Source organism: Pleurodeles waltl, chromosome 3_1 (genome assembly GCF_031143425.1).
Source record: "Pleurodeles waltl isolate 20211129_DDA chromosome 3_1, aPleWal1.hap1.20221129, whole genome shotgun sequence".
NCBI lineage: Eukaryota > Metazoa > Chordata > Amphibia > Caudata > Salamandridae > Pleurodeles > Pleurodeles waltl.
The window spans coordinates 1,998,660,639-1,998,687,986 of NC_090440.1; the positions used below are offsets into that span (position 1 = coordinate 1,998,660,639).

The window sequence follows — 27,348 nt, forward strand, 5'->3', positions numbered from 1 at the left end:
TCCACGAGGACGCCATGGACCCGGAACTCCAAATTCTCCCTGCAATAGTCTTCCTGCTCCTCTACCAGGAGCACGAACGCCGGCGGCGAAGACCACGGTGAGTACTGCACCTACGACACAGGGGAGGGGGGAGGGAAAAAACAGGGACACACACACGCAACACCCCCACCCCCACCCTCACCCACTACAACACACACACTAATGCATATCAATACATCACAGTTACACCCCCCAAACCCCCCAGAACAATGCAAAGACAATAGAAAATGAGTGTAACCATTGTAATATATTAAAAGCAAGTAGGCAGAAATATATATATATATACACCATGTACATAATATATACCAAGCATAGTAGTCCAGGTAGTGCTCTAAGAAAGTCAGTGGAACCACACGGTATGGGCGAGGCCCACACAAGATCCCCGACCATGACGGAGAGAACACTGCAGGGGCATCAGACAGCAACTAAACAGGCACCTCAGGGGGAGGGAAAGGGGGGGCACCTCAGCCGCTTGAGTGCACGACGCCAAATCCACGAGGGGGCCACATGCCCACTGTTCAATCCTGGGGAGTGCAAAGCCACAGTCTCTCAAGTCTCTACAGTGGGTGGTTTGCCCACTGTTCAATCCTGGGGAGTGCAAAGCCACAGTCTCTCAAGTCTCTACAGTGGGTGGTTTGCCCACTGTTCAATCCTGGGGAGTGCAAAGCCACAGTCTCACAAGTCTCTACAGTGGGTGGGCTGCCCACTGTTCAATCCTGGGGAGTGCAAAGCCACAGTCTCTCAAGTGGATAACAGTCTCCACTGGTTCTGGAGGGGGCTTTGTGCCCAGAGTGCTTCATCCTGCTAAGGACAGAGGGAGTGGATGCCTTTTTCCACTGGTTCTGGAAGGGGCCTTGTGCCCAGAGTGCTTCATCCTGCCAAGGACTGAGATAGTGGATGTATCTCTCCACTGGTTCTGGAGGGGGCTTTGTGCCCAGAGTGCTTCATCCTGCCAAGGAGTGAGGTAGTGGATGTATCTCTCCACTGGTTCTGGAGGGGGCTTTGTGCCCAGAGTGCTTCATTCTGCTAAGGATAGAGGGAGTGGATGCCTTTCTCCACTGGTTCTGGAGGGGGCTTTGTGCCCAGAGTGCTTCATCCTGCCAAGGAGTGAGGTAGTGGATGTATCTCTCCACTGGTTCTGGAGGGGGCTTTGTGCCCAGAGTGCTTCATCCTGCTGAGGACAGAGGGAGTGGATGCCTTTCTCCACTGGTTCTGGAGGGGGCTTTGTGCCCAGAGTGCTTCATCCTGCTAAGGACAGAGGGAGTGGATGCCTTTCTCCACTGGTTCCGGAGGGGGCTTTGTTCCCAGAGTGCTTCATCCTGCCAAGGACTGAGGTCGTGGATGTATCTCTCCACTGGTTCTGGAGGGGGCTTTGTGCCCAGAGTGCTTCATCCTGCCAAGGAGTGAGGTAGTGGATGTATCTCTCCACTGGTTCTGGAGGGGGCTTTGTGCCCAAAGTGCTTCATCCTGCTAAGGACAGAGGGAGTGGATGCCTTTCTCCACTGGTTCTGGAGGGGGCTTTGTGCCCAGAGTGCTTCATCCTGCCAAGGAGTGCGGTAGTGGATGTATCTCTCCACTGGTTCTGGAGGGGGCTTTGGGCCCAGAGTGCTTCATCCTGCTAAGGACAGAGGGAGTGGATGCCTTTCTCCACTGGTTCTGGAGGGGGCTTTGTGCCCAGAGTGCTTCATCCTGCCAAGGACTGAGGTAGTGGATGTATCTCTCCACTGGAACTGGAGGGGGCTTTGTCCCCAGAGTGCTTCATCCTGCTAAGGACAGAGATAGTGGATGCCTTTCTCCACTGGTTCTGGAGGAGGCATGGTGCCCAGAGTGCATCATTCACCCCGTGACGGACTCAGTTGCGTCAGTGCCCTTGCCGCTCATGGGCCAGCGGTGCTTGAGATGGCGGTGCCCTGTTCAGCGGTGCTTGAGATGGCGGTGCCCTGTTCAGCGGTGCTTGAGATGGCGGTGCCCTGTTCAGCGGTGCTTGACACGGCGGTGCCCGGTTCAGTGGTGCTTGAGATGGCGGTGCCCTGTTCAGCGGTGCTTGAGGCGGCGGTGCCCTGTTCAGCGGTGCTTGAGATGGCGGTCTCCGTTGCAGGGTCTCAGTCCTTCATGGCCCAGCGGGGCTTTTGCTGGCAGTCCTTCATGGCCCAGCAAGGCTTTTGCTGGCGGTAATTCATGGCCCAGCGGGGCTTTTGCTGGCGGTCCTTCATGGCCCAGTGGGGCTTTTGCTGGCGGTCCTTCATGGCCCAGCATGGCTTTTGCTGGCGGTCCTTCATGGCCCAGCGGGGCTAGTGCTGGCAGTGGCCTCCTGGGCAGGTGGGCAGGTGGGCTGGTGCTGGCGGTGGCCTCCTGGGCAGCTGGGCTGGTGCTGGCGGTGGCCTCCTGGGCAGCTGGGCTGGCGCTGGCCTTCTGGGCAGCTGGGCTGGTGCTGGCGGTGGCCTCCTGGGCAGCTGGGCTGGTGCTGGCAGTGGCCTCCTGGGCATCGGGATGATGGCGGTCTTCTCCGCCGTGCTGCTCTTCCCAGACTTGCCGGGTTTCTTGTGGCCCTTCCCCACCTTGGAAGGTGTCACAGCTGACTCCACACTCCCACCTGTACCCCTAGGAGCGGCTTTGGTGGCTGGAGTCTTCCCCCTCTCCCGCCGGGCACTGGCCGACTTCTGATGCTTCACAGGTGGGGGACTGTCTGTGCCGTGGCTCCGTGCCACACTGGCTGCCCTGGTGGCCGGTGCACTCCAGATTCCGGTGACTACAGGCACCACTGGTCCCGGAGATGTTGTGGCTGAGGTGCTAGTTCGGGACCTATGAGATGGGGGGAGGTGTGGGAAAGAGGTCAAGGTTGGACAGGAAAAATGTTTTGGACACACTGGGAAGGGTAGCTGGAGGGGGTTTGGGAGTGGAGGAAGAGGTGGTGGTTGTAGGAGGTGTACGTTTGGTGACTTTGGGTGAAGGTGCATGCGCTGGAGGCGGTTGTGAGGTGGATGGCTGTTGGGTGTGTGTGTGCCTGCGTTTGTGTATCTTGGGAGGGGGCGTCACAGACACACTGGGAGAGGACACAGGGGACGTGTGAATGGTAGTGGGGGTGGTGACTGCACGTGAGCGGGGTGTGGTGGTGGGTGTGCTGGAGAGGGACGTAGTGGCTGTAGAGGTAGTGCATGCAGGTATGAGTGTAGATGAGACTGGGAGGGAGGAGGGAGACGAGGAGGAGGGGGACACAGTGGAGGCAGTGGATGCTGGTGTGTCTGCATGTGTGTGATGCTTGCGTGAATGCCTCTGGGATGTGTGGTGCTTATGTTTGCCTGAGCTTCCCTTGGGTGTTGACGTGTGTGCATGTTGGTCTGTAGGTGTGCTTGGGATAGGCTGAGGTACAGGGGATTGGGTCGGGGTGGAGGAAGTTGGAGGGGGGAGGCTAGAGACGGGGACAATGGCTACCATCAGTGCTGAGGCCAGAGTCTGAAAAGCTCGCTGAAGGGCCGCCTGACCAGAATGAATGCCCTCCAGGAATGCATTGGTTTGTTGCAACTGTCTCTCTACACCCTGGATGAAATTCAAAATGGTAGACTGCCCAACAGTGAGGGACCTGAGGAGGTCAATGGCCTCCTCACTGAGGGCAGCAGGGGTGACTGGGGCAGGGCCTGAGGTGCCTGGGGCGAAGTTGATGCCCACCCTACTGGGTGAGCGGGCACGGGGCAAAGGCTGAGGGGCTGCTGGGAGGGCGGTGCTGGTGGGGGGTGGCTGCTGTACCTGTAGATGCGGGGGGCACAGATGTTGCCGCCACCACAAGGGAGCTCCCATCAGAGGACGAGTCCGTGTCGCTGGTGTCAGCTCCTGTCCCCGCCGTGGAGCTCCCCTCACCCTCTGTCCCACTGGTGAATTCAGACTCCATAGTGTCGCCTTCCAGGGCCATGTGGGATGCAGCTCCCTCGTGCTCCGGTGCCACTGCTCCTCCGCCTGATGATGCTAATGCACACAAGAACAGGGAGACCACAAAAAGGGGGGGACGACAGAAGAAAGACATGTTGAGTGCATGCATTACCGCTACCGTTGGCGGACACGACAGACACAGAAGCCCCCTGCACTACGCCGCGCTCTTGGGCTCCACTGTTCAATTCCTGGGAAATGGCCTACAAGGCTATGGACGACATCTGCACACATAGATGACACAGGGGCATGACTAGGTGTACTTGGCACTCTACAAAGGTGGGGTGGGGTGGGGTGCCACATGGCCTGCCTTACGGAGGGGCCTTGCCTATGGAACTCGCCCTGGCCTAGGGAAACCCACAGCCCACCTCCCCCACCCAGACCCCTCCACTGTGCGCAAAGTCTGCAGAATGAGAGTGTACTCACCCCCTTGCGGCTGCTGTGATGCCCTCAAGCGCCCATCCAACTCCGGGTAGGCCACCGCCAGGATCCTGAACATCAGGGGGGTCATGGTGCGACGGGCACCCCTCCCACGTTGGGAGGCCATCCCCAGCTGAGCCTCCTCCGTCTTCTTGCTCCAGCGGCGAATGTCCTCCCATCTTTTATTGCAGTGGGTGCTCCGTCTGTGGTAGACCCCAGGGTCCGGATGTCCTTGGCGATGGCACGCCAAATATCTTTTTTCTGGTGGGCGCTTGTAGGAGGCTGGACTGGCTTGTAGTGAGTACCAAGGGGTACTTACACCTTGCACCAGGCCCAGTTATCCCTTATTAGTGTATAGGGTGTCTAGCAGCATAGGCTGATAGATAATGGTAGCTTAGCAGAGCAGCTTAGGCTGAACTAGGAGACGAGTGAAGCTCCTACAGTACCACTAGTGTCATATGCACAATATCATAAGAAAACACAATACACAGATATACTAAAAATAAAGGTACTTTTTGTTTATGACAATATGCCAAAGTATCTCAGTGAGTACCCTCAGTATGAGGATAGCAAATATACACAAGATATATGTACACAATACCAAAATATGCAGTAATAGCATTAGAAAACAGTGCAAACAATGTATAGTTACAATAGGATGCAATGGAGACACATAGGGATGGGGCAACACAAACTATATACTCCAAAAGTGGAATGCGAACCACGAATGGACCCCAAACCTACGTGACCTTGTAGAGGGTCTCTGGGACTATTAGAAAATAGTAAGGGTTAGAAAAATAGCCCACCCCAAGACCCTGAAAAGTGAGTGCAAAGTGCACTAAAGTTCCCCTAAGGACATAGAAGTCGTGAAAGGGGAATTCTGCAGGAAAGACACAAATCAGCAATGCAACAACTATGGATTTCCAGTCGAGGGTACCTGTGGAACAAGGGGACCAAGTCCAAAAGTCACAAGCAAGTCGGAGATGGGCAGATGCCCAAGAAATGCCAGCTGTGGGTGCAAAGAAGCTGCTACTGGACAGTAGAAGCTGGAGATTCTGCAGGAACAACAAGGGCTAGGAACTTCCCCTTTGGAGGACGGATCCCCCACGCCGTGGAGAGTCGTGCAGAAGTGTTTTCCTGAAGAAAGACCGCCAACAAGCCTTGATAGCTGCAAATCGTGCGGTTAGGGTTTTTGGGTGCTGCTGTGGCCCAGGAGGGACCAGGATGTCGCCAATTGCGTCTGGGGACAGAGGAGGCGTCGAGCAAGACAAGGAGCCCTCTCAGCAGCAGGCAGCACCCGCAGAAGTGCCAGAAACAGGCACTACGAGGATGCGTGAAACGGTGCTCACCCGAAGTCACACAAAGGAGTCCCACGTCGCCGGAGGACAACTTAGGAGGTCGTGCAATTGCAGGTTAGAGTGCCGTGGACCCAGGCTGGACTGTGCACAAAGGATTTCCGCCAGAAGTGCACGGAGGCCGGAGTAGCTGCAAAAGTCGCGGTTCCCAGCAATGCAGTCTGGCGTGGGGAGGCAAGGACTTACCTCCACCAAACTTGGACTAAAGAGTCACTGGACTGTGGGAGTAACTTGGACAGAGTTGCTGGATTCAAGGGACCTCGCTTGTCGTGCTGAGAGGAGACCCAAGGTACCGGTGATGCAGTTCTTTGGTGCCTGTGGTTGCAGGGGGACGATTCTGTCGACCCACGGGAGATTTCTTTGGAGCTTCTAGTGCAGAGAGGAGGCAGACTACCCCCACAGCATGCACCACCAGGAAAACAGTCGAGAAGGTGGCAGGATCAGCGTTACAGAGTTGCAGTAGTCGTCTTCGCTACTATGTTGCAGTTTTGCAGGCTTCCAGCGCGGTCAGCAGTCGATTCCTTGGCAGAAGGTGAAGAGAGAGATGCAGAGGAACTCGGATGAGCTCTTGCATTCGTTATCTAAGGAATCCCAAGAGACAGAGACCCTAAATAGCCAGAAAAGAGGGTTTGGCTACCTAGGAGAGAGGATAGGCTAGCAACACCTGAAGGAGCCTATCAGAAGGAGTCTCTGACGTCACCTGATGGCACTGGCCGCTCAGAGCAGTCCAGTGTGCCAGCAGCACCTCTGTTTCCAAGATGGCAGAGGTCTGGAGCACACTGGAGGAGCTCTGGGCACCTCCCAGGGGAGGTACAGGTCAGGGGAGTGGTCACTCCCCTTTCCTTTGTCCAGTTTCGCGCCAGAGCAGGGCTAAGGGGTCCCTGAACCGGTGTAGACTGGCTTATGCAGAAATGGGCATCATGTGTGCCCATGAAAGCATTTCCAGAGGCTGGGGGAGGCTACTCCTCCCCTGCCTTCACACCATTTTCCAAAGGGAGAGGGTGTAACACCCTCTCTCAGAGGAAGTCCTTTGATCTGCCATCCTGGGCCAGGCCTGGCTGGACCCCAGGAGGGCAGAAGCCTGTCTGAGGGGTTGGCAGCAGCAGCAGCTGCAGCTGCAGTGAAACCCCGGGAAAGGCAGTTTGGCAGTACCAGGGTCTGTGCTACAGACCACTGGGATCATGGGATTGTGCCAACTATGCCAGGATGGTATAGAGGGGGCAATTCCATGATCATAGACATGTTACATGGCCATATTCGGAGTTACCATTGTGAAGCTACATATAGGTGGTGACCTATATGTAGTGCACGCGTGTAATGGTGTCCCCGCACTCACAAAGTCCGGGGAATTGGCCCTGAACAATGTGGGGGCACCTTGGCTAGTGCCAGGGTGCCATCACACTAAGTAACTTAGCACCCAACCTTTACCAGGTAAAGGTTAGACATATAGGTGACTTATAAGTTACTTAAGTGCAGTGTACAATGGCTGTGAAATAACGTGGACGTTATTTCACTCAGGCTGCAGTGGCAGGCCTGTGTAAGAATTGTCAGAGCTCCCTATGGGTGGCAAAAGAAATGCTGCAGCCCATAGGGATCTCCTGTAACCCCAGTACCCTGGGTACCTCCGTACCATATACTAGGGAATTATAAGGGTGTTCCAGTAAGCCAGTGTAAATTGGTAAAATTGGTCACTAGCCTGTTAGTGACAATTTGAAAGAAATGAGGGAGCATAACCACTGAGGTTCTGATTAGCAGAGCCTCAGTGAGACAGTTAGTCATAACACAGGTAACACATTCAGGCACACTTATGAGCACTGGGGCCCTGGCTGGCAGGGTCCCAGTGACACATACAACTAAAACAACATATATACAGTGAAAAATGGGGGTAACATGCCAGGCAAGATGGTACTTTCCTACAGCGCTGACCTACATGAAATGTACAGGGGAAAAAGAGAAGTTATTACCAACTGCACCGTCAAAGTGATTGGCCCCCATCCCTACCCTTGCCATGTGGCACATGCACTCACCTTCGTTTCATGCACGCCGCACTCTCCCCCCTTCCTTCTTACATCCACCCCTCTCCACACAGGCATAGCCCATACAACATGCTCCCAGGGTACTTACCTGTTTGTCTGGAGGACCGTAGAGTAGCGTGTACTGGGGGAGGGCCCCATCCACGAGTTTCTCCAACTCCTCCAATGTGAAGGCAGGGGCCCTTTCCCCAGACACTCGAGCCATTGTCTCTTCCAGACCGAGGTCACAGCAGCACTTGCAGTGTAGGTCCTCTCCTGTCGAAGATCAGGTATCGAGTGATTGAACAGATAGAAAATGGCGGTCACGTCCGCAGCGGTGCGTACCGTCACCGCCGGCGTACATCGTCTTTGGCTCCTGGGACCCATAGGGTCCAATGTTAACCAATGCAGCATTGCGCCGCTGTCTACGACCGCCTACCGCGACGGTGTACAACGCCAGTGCAGTTACCTCACATCCCATTGTCCCACTTTAGAGGTCAGGCACCCGCCATTTCAGGGGTCCACATGGCTTCATTTCCAACTGCGTCACACATACCTAGGCCTAGACTCAACACATATACAGGCCACCTTTTGTGTATGATTGGTGTTCTGGGTAAACTGTGCGTACGTACCTCTGAGTTGTTTGACTCTGTGCTCGCTGTTGTCCTTCATAGGCACGTCCGCTGGGACATGTGAGAAGATGGCGGCATCCTCTGGTGTACCGACCGTTGGTGGACCTGTCGACAATGGAGGAGCGACATGTGATTATCACATACAGGCTTGATCGTGCCACAATCCAGGAACTGTATACCCAGTTGGAGCCAGACCTGATGTCAGCAATCCGCCATCCCACAGGAATCCTCCCTCAAGTGCAGGTGCTGTCAGTGCTCCATTTCCTTGCAAGTGGGTCTTTTCAAACAACAGTGGCCATAGCATCAGGGATGTCCCAGCCTATGTTTTCCAACGTATTGTCCAGAGTGTTGTCTGCCCTTCTGAAACACATGCGGAGCTACATCGTTTACCCTCAGGTGGAGGATTTGCCTACAGTGAAAGGGGATTTCTATGCCCTGGGACATATCCCCAACATCATAGGTGCCATTGATGGGACCCATGTGGCTTTGGTGCCCCCCACAGGGGTGAACAGGTGTACAGAAACCGGAAGAGTTATCATTCTATGAATGTACAGATGGTATGTTTGGCAGACCAGTACATCTCCTATGTGAATGCCAAGTTCCCTGGCTCAGTGCATGATGCCTACATCCTGCGGAATAGCAGCATCCCTTATGTGATGGGTCAACTCCAGAGGCACCGTGTGTGGCTATTAGGTGAGCACCTGGAGGCAAGTCAGTGGGAATGGTTGTCTGGGTCTGGGGATATCCCTCCAGGTTAGTGCGTGTCTAACAGTTGTCCCTCACCATTTGCAGGTGACTTTGTTTACCCCAACCTGTCATGGCTACTGACCCCAGTGAGGAATCCCAGGACAAGGGCAGAGGAACGCTACAATGAGGCCCATTGGCGAACTAGGAGGGTGATCGAGCGGACCTTCGGCCTCCTGAAGGCCAGGTTCCGGTGCCTCCATATGACAGGTGGATCCCTATTCTACTCACCAAAGAAGGTGTGCCAGATCATCGTGGCCTGCTGTATGCTTCATAACTTGGCATTGCGACGACAGGTGCCTTTTCTGCAGGAGGATGGTCCAGATGGCGGTGTTGTTGCAGCTGTGGAGCCTGTGGACAGTGAAGACGAGGAAGCAGAGGAAGAAGACATGAACAACAGGGACTCAGTGATCCAGCAATATTTCCAGTGAGACACAGGTAAGAGTACAGACCTGCCTACTACATGTACTTTAACACTACTACCTCTCTACTGTCTGTCGTTTTCACCCAGTGTATGGTCACTGAGTTGTCACTTTCCCTTACGATTTCACAGATGTGGGTCCCACTGTGTGACATCTGCTTAGATTCCTCATGGACTAGAGCTGTGTGACATAGGTATGTTGACATTACAATTGAAAGAGTATTTTGTCACTGTAATTGCTAATACACTATTTCGAAATCACAGACAGACTCCAGATTGTTTTGTGCTTTAAGTGTGTTTATTTAAGTGCTCAATATTGGAGGGGGTAGTGAAATGGTGAGGGGTGATGGCAGAGGAATGTCCATGGCAGAGTCCAGTCTATTAGTCTCACAGGTGCATTGCCCAAATGGGCATAGGAAGTGGAGCTGGGGCAGTTTAAGGATGGACAGGGTGACAAAGTGGGACAGTAGGATGACAATCAGGGTGGTCTCATTTCTTGGCGGGGGTCTTGGCATCGTGCTCTGTCTTTGTCCTGGATCTCAGGGACCGTTTGCGGGATGGTTCTCCCTCTGCAGGGGGCAGGGGTTGGGGTGCTGGTGTGGTGGTCCTGTGGCGGGGCGTCCTGTCCACTAGCGCCATCGGAGGTGGTGGGCAGTTCATCGTCCATGCTAGTGTCAGGGGCCCCTTGTAGGGCCACAGTGTCCCTCCTGGTGTTGAGTACTTCCTTCAGCACCCCTACGATGGTGCCCAGGGTGGAGCTGATGGTTCTGAGTTCCTCCCTGAAACCCATATACTGTTCCTCCTGCAGGCGCTGGGTCTCCTGAAACTTGGCCAGTACCTTTGCCATCGTCTCCTGGGAGTGGTGGTAGGCTCCCACGATGGAGGAGAGGGCCTCGTGGAGAGTGGGTTCCCTTGGCCTGTCCGCCCCCTGTCGCACAGCAGCCCTCCCAGTTCCCCTGTGTTTCTGGGCCTCCGTCCCCTGGACCGTGTGCCCACTACCACTACCCCTTGTTCCCTGTTGATGTTGGGGTGGTGGGTTATCCTGGGTTCCCTGTAGTGGTGGACACACTGCTGATTGACGTGTCCTGGGGACGGAGGTATGGGCCCGCTGGGTGGGTGCTGTGCTGATGTTTCCAGAGGGGGGAAGGTCTGTGGTGGCCTGTGACTGGGTGAGGGGAACCGACTGTCCCGAGGTCCCCGATGGGCCGGGCTGGTCATCTAGATCCAGTTGGACAGAGCTGCTGTCATCACTCTGGGCCTCTTCTGTTGGTGGTGTGGACATGTGTGGACCCTCCTGTCCGGTGACGTTGGGTAGGGGCCCTGCAGGGGTATAAAAGGATGGTTATTACATCTGTGTGTGTCATGGTGTGCAATGGGTGGGTGACCGTGTACCCCAGTGCTTGCATTCCTGTGTGGGACCTTGTGTGATGATGGTTTAGGGGGTTGTATGGGTATGTGCAGTGGCCATGCTTTAGTGATGGGTGTCCATGCTTTGTCATTGCATGCAGGGCTTGGTGTTGGGATGGGTGGTTTGTGATGTTGGGACATATGTGAGGAGTTGGGGTGCTGGGGGTGAGGGTGGGGGTATGTGATAGCATGCAGGTAGGGTGGGGGATGTAATAAATAAGATTTGTCTTACCAGAGTCCATTCCTCCACCTACTCCTGCGAGGCCCTCAGGATGCAGAATCGCCAAGACCTGCTCCTCCCATGTTGTTAGTTGTGGGGGAGGAGGTGGGGGTCCGCCGCCAGTCCGCTGAACCGCCTGGTGGTGTCTTGAGACCACGGAACGCACCTTCCCCCGTAGGTCGTTCCACCTCTTCCTGCTGTCCCACTGCGTTGACCCTGTCCACTATTCTTCACCATAGCTCCATCTTCCTTGCAATTGAGGTGTGCTGCACCTGTGATCTGAATAGCTGTGGCTCTACCCGGACGATTTCCTCCACCATGACCCTGAGCTCCTCCTCCGAGAACCTGGGGTGTCTTTGCCGTGCCATGGGGTGGTGTAGGTGATGTGTGGGGTGGAGTGTGTGGTGATAAGTGTGCTGATATGTAGTGGTGTGTTGTGTGAGGTGCGTGGAAGTTCTGTGGGTGATGGTGTTGTGTGCCTGTGGATGCTGTTGTTCTTGCTGGTGCTGTCTCTCTCTGGCCTTCTTTCGGAATTTTTGGTCGTGGGGATTTGTGGGTGTGTGTTTTATATTGTAATGGGTGTGTGGGAGTGGTGTGTGTATGTGTATCAGGTGTGTGTATTTGTAATTGTCCAATGTGGTAGTGTTTTGTATGTGTGTGTGTATTTTGAGCACGGCGGTGTGTACCGCCAATGGAATACTGCGGTTGAAAGACCGCTGCGTGGATTCGTGTGTCGTGATAGTGTGGGCGTATTCCTGTTGGCGTGACGGTGGAGGTTTTGTTTTCGCCAGTTTATCACTGACCTTTGGTGTGGCGGACCTGTGTGGGTGTCTGAATTTTGGCGGATTCCGAAATGTGGGTCATAATAGCTGTGGCGGAAATCTGTGGCCGCGGCGGTGTGTTGGCGGTCTTCTGCACGGCGGTAAGCGGCTTTTACCGCCAATGTTGTAATGACCACCATAGTCTTATTTTGTAAACTTTATATTAACCAGAGAAAGAAATTTTTAACACCATTTTTAAATCTTTACAAATACGACAGTGCCGCCCTGCCTTTCTGCACCTACATACTCTTCGATCAATCAAAATTTGCAATGGTCTTGCAGTTTATTTATGTGCAGTTTGGAAGGCCAGAAAGGGCTTCTAGATAAGTTTACAGATGTCTTTAGCTTTTTTAATGTTTTGAGGTTTTATAACAAATTATATCCCCATATTTTTATTATTATTAATCGATGTAACCTATCTTGGATTTTAAGTAAAATAAGTAATGTTTATTTTTTTATTCTGTTTTTACGTGCTTTTATGGTTGCTGATAAACAACTGAATAAAGTATTTCTTCTATTACACTCAGTTTAGACAAAATATTAATGGCTGCAAAAGCCATTGAATGAGCAGATCGACAAGCTATTGATATGGAAGCTGGAACAGAGAAAAATGAATCAGCATTGGTCATGAAAAGTGAGCACAAGTACAAGGTAGATGCACGCAAGCCGAAGTCTTCAAAGAAGAAAAATACTTTTCATTTCCCCATGAAGGTAAAGGTCCATCCATAAGACAACGTGCAAAGGCTACAAAAAAGAAAAACACTTAATAACGGTTTGCAAAGCAAAAGAGAAACCAAATACATCAGAGCAAGAAGAGAAAATGGATGCCAGAAGGTCCCAGAAGCATTCTGGCCACGCCCTCAAGGCCATAAAGCAGCACCAGTTATGAAAAATAGAAACTAGACAAAGCCGATTGTCGACTTATAACACAGCTTTGTCACTCTTAGCCCCCGTCTTGCAGAAATGTATGAAGCTGCATTAAATACCGGGGAGCTCCCACACTCACTCCTCAGATCCTTCATGATCTCTATCACTAAACTAGACAGAGACCTCACGCAGTTAACCTGTTACAGGCCCATAGCCATTCTTGGACCTGACTATAAAGTTTTGGATAAAATCCTCACTGACAGGTTTGCCCAGATCCTCCCAGAACATATAAACACAGACCAGATTGGCTTCGTACTAGGACCCAGCACCTCCCAGAGTATCCATTGCCTCTTTCACGTACAGGACCAAGTAAGAAGACGGTTTCTGCAAGCGGCCTGCCTCATTTTTAATTTGGAGAAGGCGTTCGATACTCTAACATGGCATTATCTCTTTGCGGGCCTCACTTGCATAAGGATCGGGCCCAAGCTTCTGGTCTATACCTGACTACTATACTCCAGTCCTATCTTCTGGATTTTCCTGAGCTGACTAGTCTTGGCCACCTTCCCGATTCGCCGATTAGCTGCGGTACGAGACAGGGGTGCCCATTTTGCCCACTTCCCCTGATGCTAATTGCACTCACGATGGAACCCCTTGCCATTTGCCTGTGCGGAGAGGGTCGAGAGTGGGGCATCCCACTCACTGACAGGACACATGCTGTGTCCCTATGTGCAGACGACCTGCTCTTATACATTAGAGGCATAACAACAGACCTCACACCACTCTGAGACCCTCTCGCCGAATACGCCTCTGCTGCTTGGCTTCGTGTTGTTTGGACAAAATCAGCCATATATCTGCTCTGCCTCGACCAACAGCCACGCAAGATACATCTAGGCAACACCCGCCTTAAGTGGCATGCACAGACAACCCAATATCTAGGAGTTTATTTATGCCATACTCCCATAGACCGATACGAAGGGAAACTCTGCAAAACCCTAGCAAGAATTCTTCTAGCCCCTCTAGGCAAAATCACCTTAGCAAAGATGGTTATCTTACCCTGCATTCTCTGTTATTTCACAAATCTCCCAATCGTTCCACCGCGCTCCTTCTTTAGGGAGAGAGATACTTTCCTATGCACATTCATCTGGGGCACCAAACACCGTTCATCGCCTTTGCTAATTTACATCTGCCGGTGGACCGAGAAGACCTGGGCACCCTCTCCTTCAAGACATACTTTCTGGCAGCGCACCTCCAATGGCTGTCACGTTGGACTGCTGGGCGCTATGTCCTCTTACACAGACAGCCCAGTCGCACTTGCTGTATGTACTCTTTGAGACATCACAAAGGGGGGAAGGTGCCATATGCCCTATTCTATAATCCGCCCTAACCAAGGGTGATGGCGTTACCTTACCTCTCGGCTTTATAAAGCCATTCATGAACTGGCAGCCCTCCCCCCCCCCCTATCGCAGCTCTGCACCAAAAAATGGGAAGATGTCTTTTGGAGGGTACTTCATGACAAGGAGTGGGACCGAGTGCTCGAATTTCCCAAACGAGTGTCCCGCAACTCCTGTTTTAGAAAAATATACAATTCCTCATACTCCATAGGGCATACCTAACCCTGGGCCAACTAAACCGCTATTTCCCCGAGACACAAATTGAATGCTGCCAAGTGCCTGATTGGACCTCATGCATTTGCTTCAGTCTTATTCTCCCCACCGGAGGTATTGGCACTCGAGCCACACCACCCTGCGCACGGTCACAGGACGCCCAGACATTTACACATGGGAAGCATGCTCCCTCTGCATATTTAATTATAATAAACAGCAAAAAGTGTGCACTGGCTTTGCGGCCTTTGCACTTCTTCTGGCCAGACGCACACCTACACTTCATTGGTGCTCCCCTATAGCTCCCCCAGTGGCCGATTAGTACAGAGCAGTGCGCAAATAGGGCGCAACTGAAGAAGATGCCCTTCATTACAAGGAGGTAAATCGCTTGAGCAAGCAACCTTTCTCCCTCTAGTGGGCCACCTTACTTGCACACTTCCAGCAGGAACACTGTGTGTCCCGCATATACTTGGCACCTGCAATCTCTACCAGGAGTTCCTACGCCATTACTCACCTGCAGTCTTCTTACCCCCTCCACACAGTTAACGCCACCCCGCCTACCATCCCGCACATTATCACTGCCACCCATCCCGCCCACCCCTTCTCATTTGGTTCCCTGTGCACCTCCCCAGTTGTACTGTTAAGATGACCTACGGCTAACTAAGTCCGGCGTACAACAGAGGCACCAAGAAGTTTCGGACCCATGTGCTCTTAGGGCCAGATGTAGCAAAGGGTTTTACCCATTCTGTGTCAATGGGAAAATTCGTTGGTACATATGGCCCTAAATACCTGGACACAACTAAACGGTATTACACAACTTGCATTATTGACCTGTGCTGTACGTTATCATGTGCTATGTTGTTTATATTGTAAAACCCAATAAAAATACTTTCCAAAAAAATCAGGATTGTAACTTATGAACTGGAGGTAGCACATGGATCGCTGCACCAAAAGAATGGACCATCTGAGCTATTGTGCTTAAAACTCCTGCAGATAGCACAATAACTACATATGCTACTTTATTGTAAATTAAACCCATAACCACATTGAACACACATCTCTTCGGCAAGTGCATTAATCAACTGAATTTTCTTCCCAGCATTATACCTTGACACTTACTGGATAAACAACGGTCTTTGCAACAGGTGCCTAATCCTGAAAGATATTATTTTAAAATCCAAAGTGGCGTTGATCAATTAGGCAAGCCAAAACATATTCACTAACAGCCTTTTTTGCTATTTTCTTTGAGGCAAAATGTTTACAAACTAATATATTCAGTGCTTCTCATAAATCTTCCTTCGCACCCCAGTTTATGGATTTGGAATGTACATTTTTATGTCTCGCCTCTAGAGCACATGTCCTGTGCTGCAAGACTGTTTGCAATTCAGTGGATTTACAACCTGCCCACAGCATACATTTAGTTGTTTTCGTTGTCATTCTCATTTGCAGTCTTTAGATTGCTTAGCTCCTGTATGCTTCCCTTCTTTTTTTGTTTTAGCTTTTCCCTGGAGCATTGACCAAGTACATGTGTGGTTACTTATCTTTGTTCTTCCTCGTCTTTTTGCAACACACTATTTTTTTATATTCATAAGTGTTTTAGTATCATTCCTGGGTGTGCAATGTGCTTTACTACTTTTAACAGAGGCATACAGCTCTTATTTATGTTGCTTTTCTCTATCTCCCGTCTCTGTTGACACTTTAGTTACTTACATCCACAGATGTACCAGTCTATGCCACTCTACACCACCCCACTTGATGCTACTGCTCCACCATGTGCCACTCCACTCTATGTCACTCCTCTCTTCTCTACGCCACTCCACTCCTGAATCCACTCTACACCACCCTACCATACCCCACTCCACTCCACTCGGCTCTGCGCCCACATCGCTCTACTCCAAACCACCCCTCTCTATTCCACACTACTCTATGCCACTGTACTCTGCGCCACTCTACTCTATGCCACACCATTCTGCTCTGTGCCACTCTACTCCACTATATGCCACCCTACTATACTCTATGCCACTTAACCTTTCTCCATGCCACTCCACCTTACGTCATTCTACTCTACTTTATGTCAGCCCACTCTCCTCTACACCACTCCACTCGATGCCACTCCGTGCAGTTTCACTCCATGGCACTCTATTCTACGCTACTCCACTCTGCCCCACTCTATTCTACGCCACTCCACTCTATGCCATTCCACACAATACCACTCTATGCCACTCCACTCTATGGCACTCCATTCTACACAATGCCACTCTACGCCACTCCACTCTATGCCACTTCAACTCCACTCTACTCCACTCCACGCACTCTCTGTGCCACTCTGCTCTACTCTACTATAATGTTTGTCATTCTACTCTGGCCCATACCACTAACTTGTAGCCATGCTGAACAGTGGCAATACTGCTGTACGACATGGCTAAGAGACATCGGCAAAGCCAATAGGTCCGACATAGGTGAGACCTGTTGGCTTTGCTAATGCTTGTTTTTCATTGCCATCACTTGGGCTCACCTGAGACAACTCGAGATTTGCTAATGGGAGTTCTTTCAGTTTGTATTTTGGAGCAGGGCTAGCAGTAGATGGTGCAATGCAAATGTTGTTAGTCATGAAAATAAACATTTGTTTTTCCAGGTGATCGGAAAAGTCATGAACTCTGGCCAGAGTGACTGCCCCTTTATTACGGCTTTTCCAGTCCTCAGCAGCCTATCGCGGAGCCCGGACTTCAAGTACTGTGCGGTGATAAACACACTCAAGCGTAAACCTGTACCTGTGAATGCCTTTCTGATGCTTCAGGTTTCTACAGTAGACTTAGAGACTGGCACCCTTACTATTCTAGGTAAATTCCAAACAATGTTAATGTGAATGTTCAGTGAAAAGCATACATTACCCAGCCATAAATATACACTCTTTTGTGGGTTCAAGGCCTGGCACAATACCTTAAAAAATAGTGAGAAATTAAACAGCATAGGTATTTTGCAATTATATCAAGTGATGCAATAACACCCCAGCAAGTGACATCACATGAAGTGCTGTCAGAATGCATCAACAGCTCTAACATGAAAATAGATGTCACTATTTTCCAGTCAAAGCTTATATAGTCTTTTCTACCTATAATATAAAAATGTAAACAAATGTATACAGCACTTTTTCATACCTAAACCAGACATTTATGTGCATCTTCTTGTTTCTGACTGAAAAGCTGTGAATGTTTTAGACCAATGGTTTTTAATCTTTTGACTTCTACGGGCCACCACTTAATCATTACTTGAATCGGGGACTCCCACTAAATCATTATTGGTAGACTTCTACTTAGTCAATATTGGGATCCAGTGATCCTGACCTAAGTCATTATTGGAACCCAGCAATCTTGATCTATGCAATTTAGTTCAGTGGTTCTTAACCTTTTGACTTCTCTGGAATCCCACTTAATCATCACTGGAATCCAGAGACCACACTAAGGGCCATATGTAGGAACACATTTCCCATTGACACAGAATAGGAAAATCCCTTTGATACATCTGGCCCTAAATCACTGGAATCTGAGGACTCCCATCGAGTCATTGTTGGAAGACGAGGACCCTGGTCTAAGCATTTTCAGTGAACAGCAAAACAATACACAAAAAATACATAAACATTTATCAAGCAAATACACAAATAATTAAATTTTATGTAACTTACAAACAAATATGAAAAAAAACTAAGGGTCGAATTTAGGAAAAGTGGCACTGCATCCAATGTACTGCCACTTTTCTTGCACCCCCTGTATCCCTCGAACACCACCATGTGTGCGCCGTATTTAAGATACGACGCACCATGGCGGTAGTTAGAACAATAACGTCAACATTTTTGATGCTAGTGTAGCAAAGTGCAAGGATGCCCAGTGATTTAAATGGGTGTATCATTTTAACGGCTGCTCTGAGCAGGCGTTAAAAATGACAGAAAAAATGGCACAGTGAAATCTTTTCAATTTCACGTCGCCATTTTTACAGGCCTCCTAACGGGGGAACACCCCCTTGCATACATTTTGCCTGGTGCAGGCATAAAGTGGCATAAGGGGTTACAAAGTGGCGGAGTGCATGCATTGCGCCATTTTGTAAATATGGCACAGGGAATATCCATCTTAGAAAAAAAAGTAGACTTAGGCGGCGCTAAAGTGGCACAAGGAGCTATTACATCTGCTCCTAAATTTGAGTTGTAATAGGACAGTTTGAGCTTTTCTAAATTCATTTGTGGCCACTCATCATATTATATTCTCTTTGGTGCACTGCTTCCACTAATCGATCTGTGGTAACTAACTTACTTTTTAGCCTCCAATTTCAAATTCCTTCACATTGACAGAATGTTTTAACATTTTTAATTGTACATTTTGCTTCTATATTAATGCATACTTTGCAAATCTGTTAATATTATTTCATTTTCTAAGCAGTCTCATGCCCTATTAGTAGGCTTTCTAGACCCCTAGGGATTCCCGGACTACAGGATAAGAACCACTGATTTAGATGACATGAACCACAAAACAATGCACCAAAATATGGAAACAACTATTTATTAAACAAATATACAAATTATGAAATATATTATTTAATTAATTCCCAAACAAATATAGGAAATTCAAACATTTGATTTTAATAGGAATGTTGGAGCTTTTCCAAATTCAATTGAGATCACCCATTTTCCAACAAACAATATTATGTTTGATTGCTCCCACAAATCAATCTGAGGATACCAACTTAATTTTTAGCCTCCAGTTTCAAATTCTTTTACAGTTATAGCACATAAAAAAAAAAAAAAAAAAATTAGGTTTTGCTTCTTTATGTACTAACACCTTATTAATCTATTAATATTATTTAACTTTCTAAGCAGTCATGGACCTCCTCAGTAGGCATCCGGGACCCCTGAGGTCTGTGGTCCACAAGTTAAGAAATCTGTTTTAGACAATAACTAAGTCTACATTTAAACAAAATCCATGTTTTTTTAACTGCTATTTATTGATTGTATAAATGTAAGATAATTCTGTTCATTACGACGTCAAAGATGTTAGCAACATTTCAGACATTCTAGGATTCATTAACCGAGTATATATAGTGCAGTTATACAGCCACCTTTATACAGGATGGTATTATCTCAGCAGACATTGATTTTTCTGCACAAGAGGCGCCTACATAACTAATATCAACAACCTCACTACCCCTCAGACGCAGCTCAAGGGGCTGATATACGGTTCTAACTTATGTACATTGATAGTAGTATATCACTACCACATTTCCTAATTACATATTCAGGAGGCTCATTACACATCCATATATACTTTTAACATTATGGGGACCAACATCAAACTTCAGTGTCTCAGCAGGCTTATCAGACTGTACAGCCGACTACTTTCCGACTTGTCATATTACATCTGGTAACCTTCAGGCACAGATCACTGTCCACGGAGCCACGGTGCCAGATGTTACCTCAACCTTCTGCAGTAGGACCTTTAACAATCCTTATTTTTATAATTTGCTTAGTATACAGTAATGAACAAGTATACACACCATCAACTAAATATAAATGAAGAAACACAGCTATTAAAATTCTACGCACTCTTAAAGTTTTCATTTTCATTTGAAACGCTGTATGTTGGTTAATTACATGCTTTATGTATGGAACTCAGTTCTTCTGCCTTTCTTCTTTTGACCAACATTTCACTTTTAAATTGTCATGAAAGTCGACACATTAGGTTTAATAATATTTGATTCACACTATGGAAGTAGTGGCACACACTTCTGTTTCTTTTGCGAAAGTGAATCAAGTCAGTGATTCTCTTCTGCCCAACGAACTACACATGCACAGATACCGGTTCCTGCACAGCGTCAGCATGTGTGCCACAGCACGAGAAAGGGAAATGTCCCATGACTGCTGGTTGGGTACTAAAATACAACAATAATCAGGGTCGAGTGTGCCTCGGTGCCACTTGCACTGATGCCCCATTGATGGCTATGCCCCTGATTAGCATGGAAGTGAGGCTGTTCCTTGTCTAGTTAGAGACATCACATTGAGCAGAACAGATCGATCCCATTTTTGTTTGGTGCATATTCTGCACAAAATTAGGATATTCCACAGCATAGGTGGGTAGAAAATTGTGATTTTATTAAAGAAACCAAGGCTAATATTATGCATATTCTCTTTATTGCCCTCACACAGCAGCAAAAAAGATGTAACATTGAATCAGAATGAGAACTTGCAACTATCTTCCTTCTTTCTTGCTGTGAATGAACAAAGTCCTTCAACAAAAAACTGTTAAACTATTCTGTGAACTTCTTTTGAATACATCTCCCACAGAAAATTCCAACACCATCCATACACTAAAGCCGATATTAAACTTGTCCTAAAAAAAAAAACCAAAACATAAGGGTGGGATTCATCTTAGGTGGGATACTATTAGCCTCTGTGTCTGAAATAAAGTCACAATTTTCTACCCACCCCTGCTGTGGAAAATCTGACATTTATGACAAGGCATAAAGGCTAGTATTATGCATGTTCAAAGCCTTTCCATAACATTAACCGCAGCAGTCTCCACTGGCTTGAACTAAAATCCTTTAAATGCAGATCAGTTGCCCAGTCTGCTGATGCAAAAATACTTCCCAAACTTCCTCCCCCCAAAAAAACCCTTTGAGCCCATAGCACCTCCAGCCGAGTGCACCCCACATCTAGAAACATCTATTCCTGCATATTTCATGACCTGCTTAACCCATTAATCTACAGTTGGACTAGACACTGCTTATGCAGGTATCTGTAGGAAACCAACAACTGAGAATCTCCAAGACTTCTCAAACCACCAGTCCTTCGCTCATACTCTCTCAAACACCTAACCACATACAAATCCTCCTTGTTGCCCATCCTGGGATAAAAAATAGTTTTAGCACTGTCATAGTCCTTCTCCTAAAAAGCATATTCTCTCTGAAAGATATCTTGTAGAAGAAACCTCTGAAGTTCTAATGTCAGAGACCTGTTAGAAAGAAAGCAAATAAAGTAACATTGCTAGTTTAAACAACAATTCCTTCAAGGACAAAAACTCATTCCCTTCCCCCCAACTTACCAATTCTTTCAAAAGCAGATAAACATCCTAAACTTAAAGTATACTTTGGACATGGAGGAGCCTTCAACCAAACACTCCTAATTAATCTCTTTACCAAATCATGCTGCCATAGTGGTAATCAATCCACTAACAAATGACCTGCTGAAATTGCTGATCTGCTGAAGTTCACTGAAATATATGAACTATCCCCTTAAACACTTCTGCTAGATAGTTGACCACACTTACTACAGATGGTGAAAAGGGAACCCAAACACCTCTCAGAACACCAACAAACCAAAGGTACTTGATAAGTTTCATAGCCTCTGATGATAAGCCTGATACCTCCCAGACTCTCCTGAAAACATCCATCCCATCGAAAGCAGATGCCTGTGGAACTCCATGTCATGACGCTCTTCCATTGGATTCACCATCAACCCCGGGTAGCATGGAATAACCACTGAATTGTCTATCCACAAACTCATCACATGTGGAAACCACACTTAAGACTGGCAGAACGGAGCCACTTAAAGAACTTCTGGCTGCTCTCACCTCACTTCCAACAATCTTTAAATCATGGACAATAGGGGAAACATATAACTGTGTTCCAACCTTAAATTCTGTAGAAACGCATCAACCACCTTGTTCTCTGGATCTGGCTTCTAACTGAAGAAAACCAGAATCTGCGCATTCAACCTGCTTGCAAACAGATCTACTTTAAATGCACCCCATCTTCTTTCTAAAGTATTGAAAACATCCCTGCCCAACTTCCAAAGCTTGACTTCCTCAAATTTCTTGAATTCCAGTCCATCACTGGGCCTGTACCATGGCTTAGACAATAGTGCCAAAATACCATTGCCAAATCTGCCAAAGCATTCAACTGTGGTCCCCCGAATCTGTTCATATACCTGACTGCCAACACATTGTCTATCTTTAACAATACACAACACTTTACTTGATCCCTGACAAACTCTTCCCCACAAAAAGCCTGCCAACAATTCCAAGTAATTGATATGCATCCCCTTCTCCTGTAAAGACCATTTCTCTCCTGTTGTCAAAGAACCATCTCTTGCACCCCATCCTTGAAGACTGTCATCCAACTCTATCACTAACTCTGGAACTTCACCAAAAATGACCCTTCCTTCCTCGCATTTAGGGCTAGTGCTACCTTCTGTGAATACTTTATTCTCATTCAAAGATGATAAGCCTTCAATCTCTGCAAAGCTCTAATGTAAAGAAGCTGGAAAGATAGCCTGAAATGACGCATGAAGCATAACCAGCAATCTGGCCAACTACCATGAAGACACCAAGATGCTCATCCTTAATCTCCTTAACTCCCTGCTGATCTTCCTGACTTTCCCCATTGTCATTTTCAACACACAATCCAATGTTCCTATCTGAAAACCTAAATATAGTGTCGCCTAACTTGGCACCAAACACCATTTCACTCTATTCACTACAAAACCTAGATCATCCAAAACAGGAACTGCTAAGATCATTTGCTGTTACACAAGCTCCTTTGTCTCTGCCATGATCACAACACTGTCAAACTCCACTGCCAAATAAAGACCTCTTGACCTCCACTAAGCCAATCCTGCCCTCATGACCTTCGTGAAACACCACATAGACAGCATTGAATTGATTTGGAGATATGAGAACCTCCACATCAGCCCTTGCCACTGAAACCTCAGATAATCTCTGTGTTCCAGCCATATTGGTGCCAATAAATATGCAATGTTCAAGGCCAGGTGAGTTAACCAGTCTCCCTTCCTTACAAGGTCTCAATAAATGAAAGCCTTCCATTTTGAAATGATTGTAGTGAACCCAACCATTTAAATCCTTCTGATTGATTACTGGTCGCAATCCTTTATCCTTCTTCTCCACCAAAAATATATTGCTTACAAACCCTGTTGAATCTCTCTGTGACTTCCTAAAGCACCCTTCTCCAAAAGAGCCTTCACCTCCTGAGTGACCATAATCTCCTATTTCTTTGAAAACTTCAGGGTTCTTGGCTTCTTTTTTTGCCTTGGCCGTCCTACAAAGTCTATACAATAACCCTGTACCATCTCCAAAACTCACTGATCTGTTTTCCTCTCCAAGTGCGACTAGAACTGGGCAAGTCTGCCACCCAGCTTTATAAGGGTACATACATAAAGGGCCTCCTGCCAAGCATACTTTGTGATCCCCTGACCCTTCTGTCACCTCTTGAAGCTATCTTTCTTGCTCTTTGCAGCTGTGGGAAGAACCCTGGTGCTCTGTATCCACTGGAGAGTCTAAAACCTTGTGCAAAACAAGCCTTCGTGATTCCATATCCACGGCCGGTAAATCAACCCCAATCATCTGGCCCCACCAAAAACCTTCATAATATCTTTTTGAACCTTTTGAATCAAAATAAATGACCCTACATATCAGACATATCATTCACAAAATCCTCACCGAAAAGTAATCCTTTGGCTTCTAAGCCCGACTCCTTGCTCGCCAGCTGAGCCATCTTAGGATCTATTTTCACAAGGATACTCTTCCTCCTTTCAACACTAAGGGCTGCATTAGTGTGACCCAATAAACAAATGGCCCTTTTCACCCATTGGCGCATCTCTTCAGCGTTAATTGTAGTCTTGTTCAAAAATGTGTCCTTGCACATACCAAAAACCTTTGTGAAATGTCCAAAAACATCCAGTGGTCTATCCTCACACCAGTTAAGGCCCTTGTCAAAACTCTTTTTTGGATCCCAACCAGATTAATTTTGAAAGGCCATAATCTTAGGATCTAACTCTGGCATATAAACCACCTTGTGACTCAACGTTGGCCTGGGGCACTCTGATCGTAATTGATTCCTCATCTCTTTAGGCATTTCTCACTTAAACCAAAATTTAACATTCTATGCACCATGATCCGCTGGGGTCCACTGAAGAGATAATGGGTGCAGAATAAGGTGCAGATCAAACATATCATTCCCAAAGGGATCCAAAAAGCCCTTCATCTCGTCAGTTTTTTTATTATCTCTTTAATGTTTGTTTGCCTTCAGTTCTTCCTCATCTGATTCCTCCAAATCAGAAGAACAACTTATTTCTGCATCATCACTACTTGACGACTCGCCAAAGCAATCGTTTTGTGGCCCCTCTTAGTGGTCTTTATAGCTCTATCTTTCAACTCTAACTGAGCTGTCCTTTTCCTATTTCCTTTTGGACCATCATGTCCTCTCAAATTAGGGGTTTGCCCTTTTTTGCTGGCAAACGTTTCCTCTTTTGAGTCTCCTTGTGTCCCTCAGCTGATACACCACCTTTCACTTCATTCTCTTCTGCCAACCAAAAGTGCTCCTTCTCTATCCATTTCAAAGATTTCTCCAATGTAGGCTTTGATCTCTCAATACAACCATCCTGTCTCTTACCCAACTGTGATGCTAAAACTATGAAAGCCTTGACAACATTTACCTGCACCTTCTCATCTAGACTCAGATTTTCCTCAGAACCTGTCATTTCCAAATCTCACAACACCTCAGATACCTTTAAATCAAAATCAGACCTCTTATTTTGCCCCAAAAAAACACTTCCAAGACTCCTCAGACTGATGTCTCTCCTCACCGTGTTACCTTGCATTAACTTCACCTTCACCTTATGCTTCCAAAGTAGGGCTACCAACAGTGGCATTTACCTCCATCTAAATTTCCCAATTCTAAATGGCCACCGGATACCCAAGCAACGTGCTCTTTAGAGTAGCCTGGCAGGCCCAGAAAACACATTTCCTCCCAGTGTGGAATGAAATATATGAGGGAATACTGCATGTTCGGCAAAGAATGAGCAAGCCCCCTAAATTACACTCTCTAAACTGCTCTTCTCCCAAATGCCTCGTGCTTCAACTGAAAGACACATTTACTCAGGCATGAGTTCAAACACAATTAAATAGCTTTCATGGAATCTACCGCCATGCACATCTATGTATCAAATTAACATCTCACATTTAAGAGCCTATTATAACCTGGAGAAAAAACAAGATCAGAACATCCCAATTTAATTCCAATTTAAATCAAACACCCTTGTCTTAACATTCTCAAGGAAACAAGACCACTGCAACCCCAAACAGAACTACACAACTTGCTACAAAATACATTCATAATCTTCCCAAACATATACAAATATTTAGTCTCATGCAGAGTACTCATCTTTGCGTAAGCAGCAACAAAGAATGAAGATGGCTGCATGTTGTGAGTATTCATACACGATGGGAATGTTTTAAGGTTCTGATTATGATTCAAGTTCTATCTTTGTTGCTGCTTTGTAAGGCCAATAAAGAGGATATGCATAGTATTGGCCTCTGTGCCATGCCATAATATATTAGTTTTTATTATGTTAATGACGAATAATGTATGTAACTTCAATGCTGGCTCTAGGAAGAAAGTTTTAAAGCAATTTTGGTTGGGGCCTGTTTATGTATTTATTGCAGAATGGGCCTTTACGTTTATTGTATTCAACATATAACTGGGCGCTAAGTGGCAAGATATCGAGGATCTGAATGGCATGAAAGCTAAACTGTCCTTCAGCTGCATACAGCTTGAGCTGCCAAATTTCCCAGATCCATGACTGGACAGCTCATCCAGTCGAGAGCATCATGGGGATTGTCCTGATTTTATAATGGGATAATCATGTCTACGAACCCAAAAATGCAAAGCAAAAGAATGATTCCGGATAATAATGGGGAAAATTGAAAGTACTCTGGTGCTCACTGAGGGGTGCTTTGACTGATTACTGAATGCTGTCCATCTGGCAAGTTTACAATCACTACAAACCAGCATTACGTGAACACCAAAAGTGACACAGCCACCTTAAGGCTGCTCCCTCTAATCCCTGTCCTTTTGTATTATGCAGGAAACTGTAGATTGGGCATATTCAATGCCCATGGAAGACTGAATGTGGGGGGGTTCCAGCTGCGCCTTAAAGCAGGGATGCCTGCGAAGGGGCCTGCCTCCCTGACGTCATCATCACTTGACGCATACCCGTCTGTACCCGGATGCTCAATATTGGTCCGACTCCTGCCACACACACAGGCAAGTAAAGAATAATTTTAGCACTCAGCACTACGAAGTGGCTGTAATTACAAGATGGGGTCTTACATAACAATGCAAGAAATAAATGAAAAAATGAGGTATTTGTGTACAGTTTAATGACTGAACGTGCACTTCTTATATTAGATTATATATATTACATGTGATTAAGAAAGATCTGCTTCCATTTTTGTAGTCTTACCATCCCTTAATTGTAGCTTTTAGAATTATGCTATTTATATTTGCTGTGCTTTCTCCGTAATTATTGATTTGCCTCACTGGTCAATTATTTAACCTTTTGCTGCATAATTTTCAACAAAATATAGTTTAGCAAACAAATGAAACGTTACTAATAAGAAATGTGCACATTTTACAAAATAGTGCGGATACTTTGCAAATGTTAATTGGTCACCATTCAGCTGTTGATTTTTGTATTCAGATTAACCTCACCATTTTGCTCAGTTTTAATGACCTAAATGTACCTGGAGAGCAATTTTTCCTGCAGCAAGCATAGAATCCTTACATATTTAAATGCAGTTCAAACAGGTTGTAAATAAAAAAAATCCTTCTTTGTTATGAAAATGATTTTTTCCTAATTCATGGAAATTCATCCTACAGCAAAGACGCTGTTTTTAAAGTAGCAGGTATTTCAAGAGAGCAGTCGGAGTACAGAAAGAGCAATACATTGTATGTTCTTCTTAAGGCCTGATGTCTTGATTTTGACTATGTTTCCTAGTGAAGTATGGACATTATACAATATACTCTACTGTTCTCCAGAACTGTTAAAGG

The 27,348-nt window shown here is 47.3% G+C and overlaps 1 protein-coding gene across 1 annotated transcript in view; it reads left to right on the top strand.

Moving 5' to 3' along the window:
• Nucleotides 1-27,073, top strand: part of LOC138283655 (uncharacterized) — a 215,296-nt gene extending 188,223 nt beyond the window's left edge. Inside the window, exons 8-10 of the mRNA XM_069221590.1 lie at nt 17,096-17,300; nt 26,384-26,562; nt 26,999-27,073. Coding sequence (XP_069077691.1) covers nt 17,096-17,300; nt 26,384-26,562; nt 26,999-27,073 — 459 coding nt within the window. The remainder of the gene's footprint in view (nt 1-17,095; nt 17,301-26,383; nt 26,563-26,998) is intronic.
• The last annotated feature ends 275 nt before the right edge of the window (nt 27,074-27,348 follow it).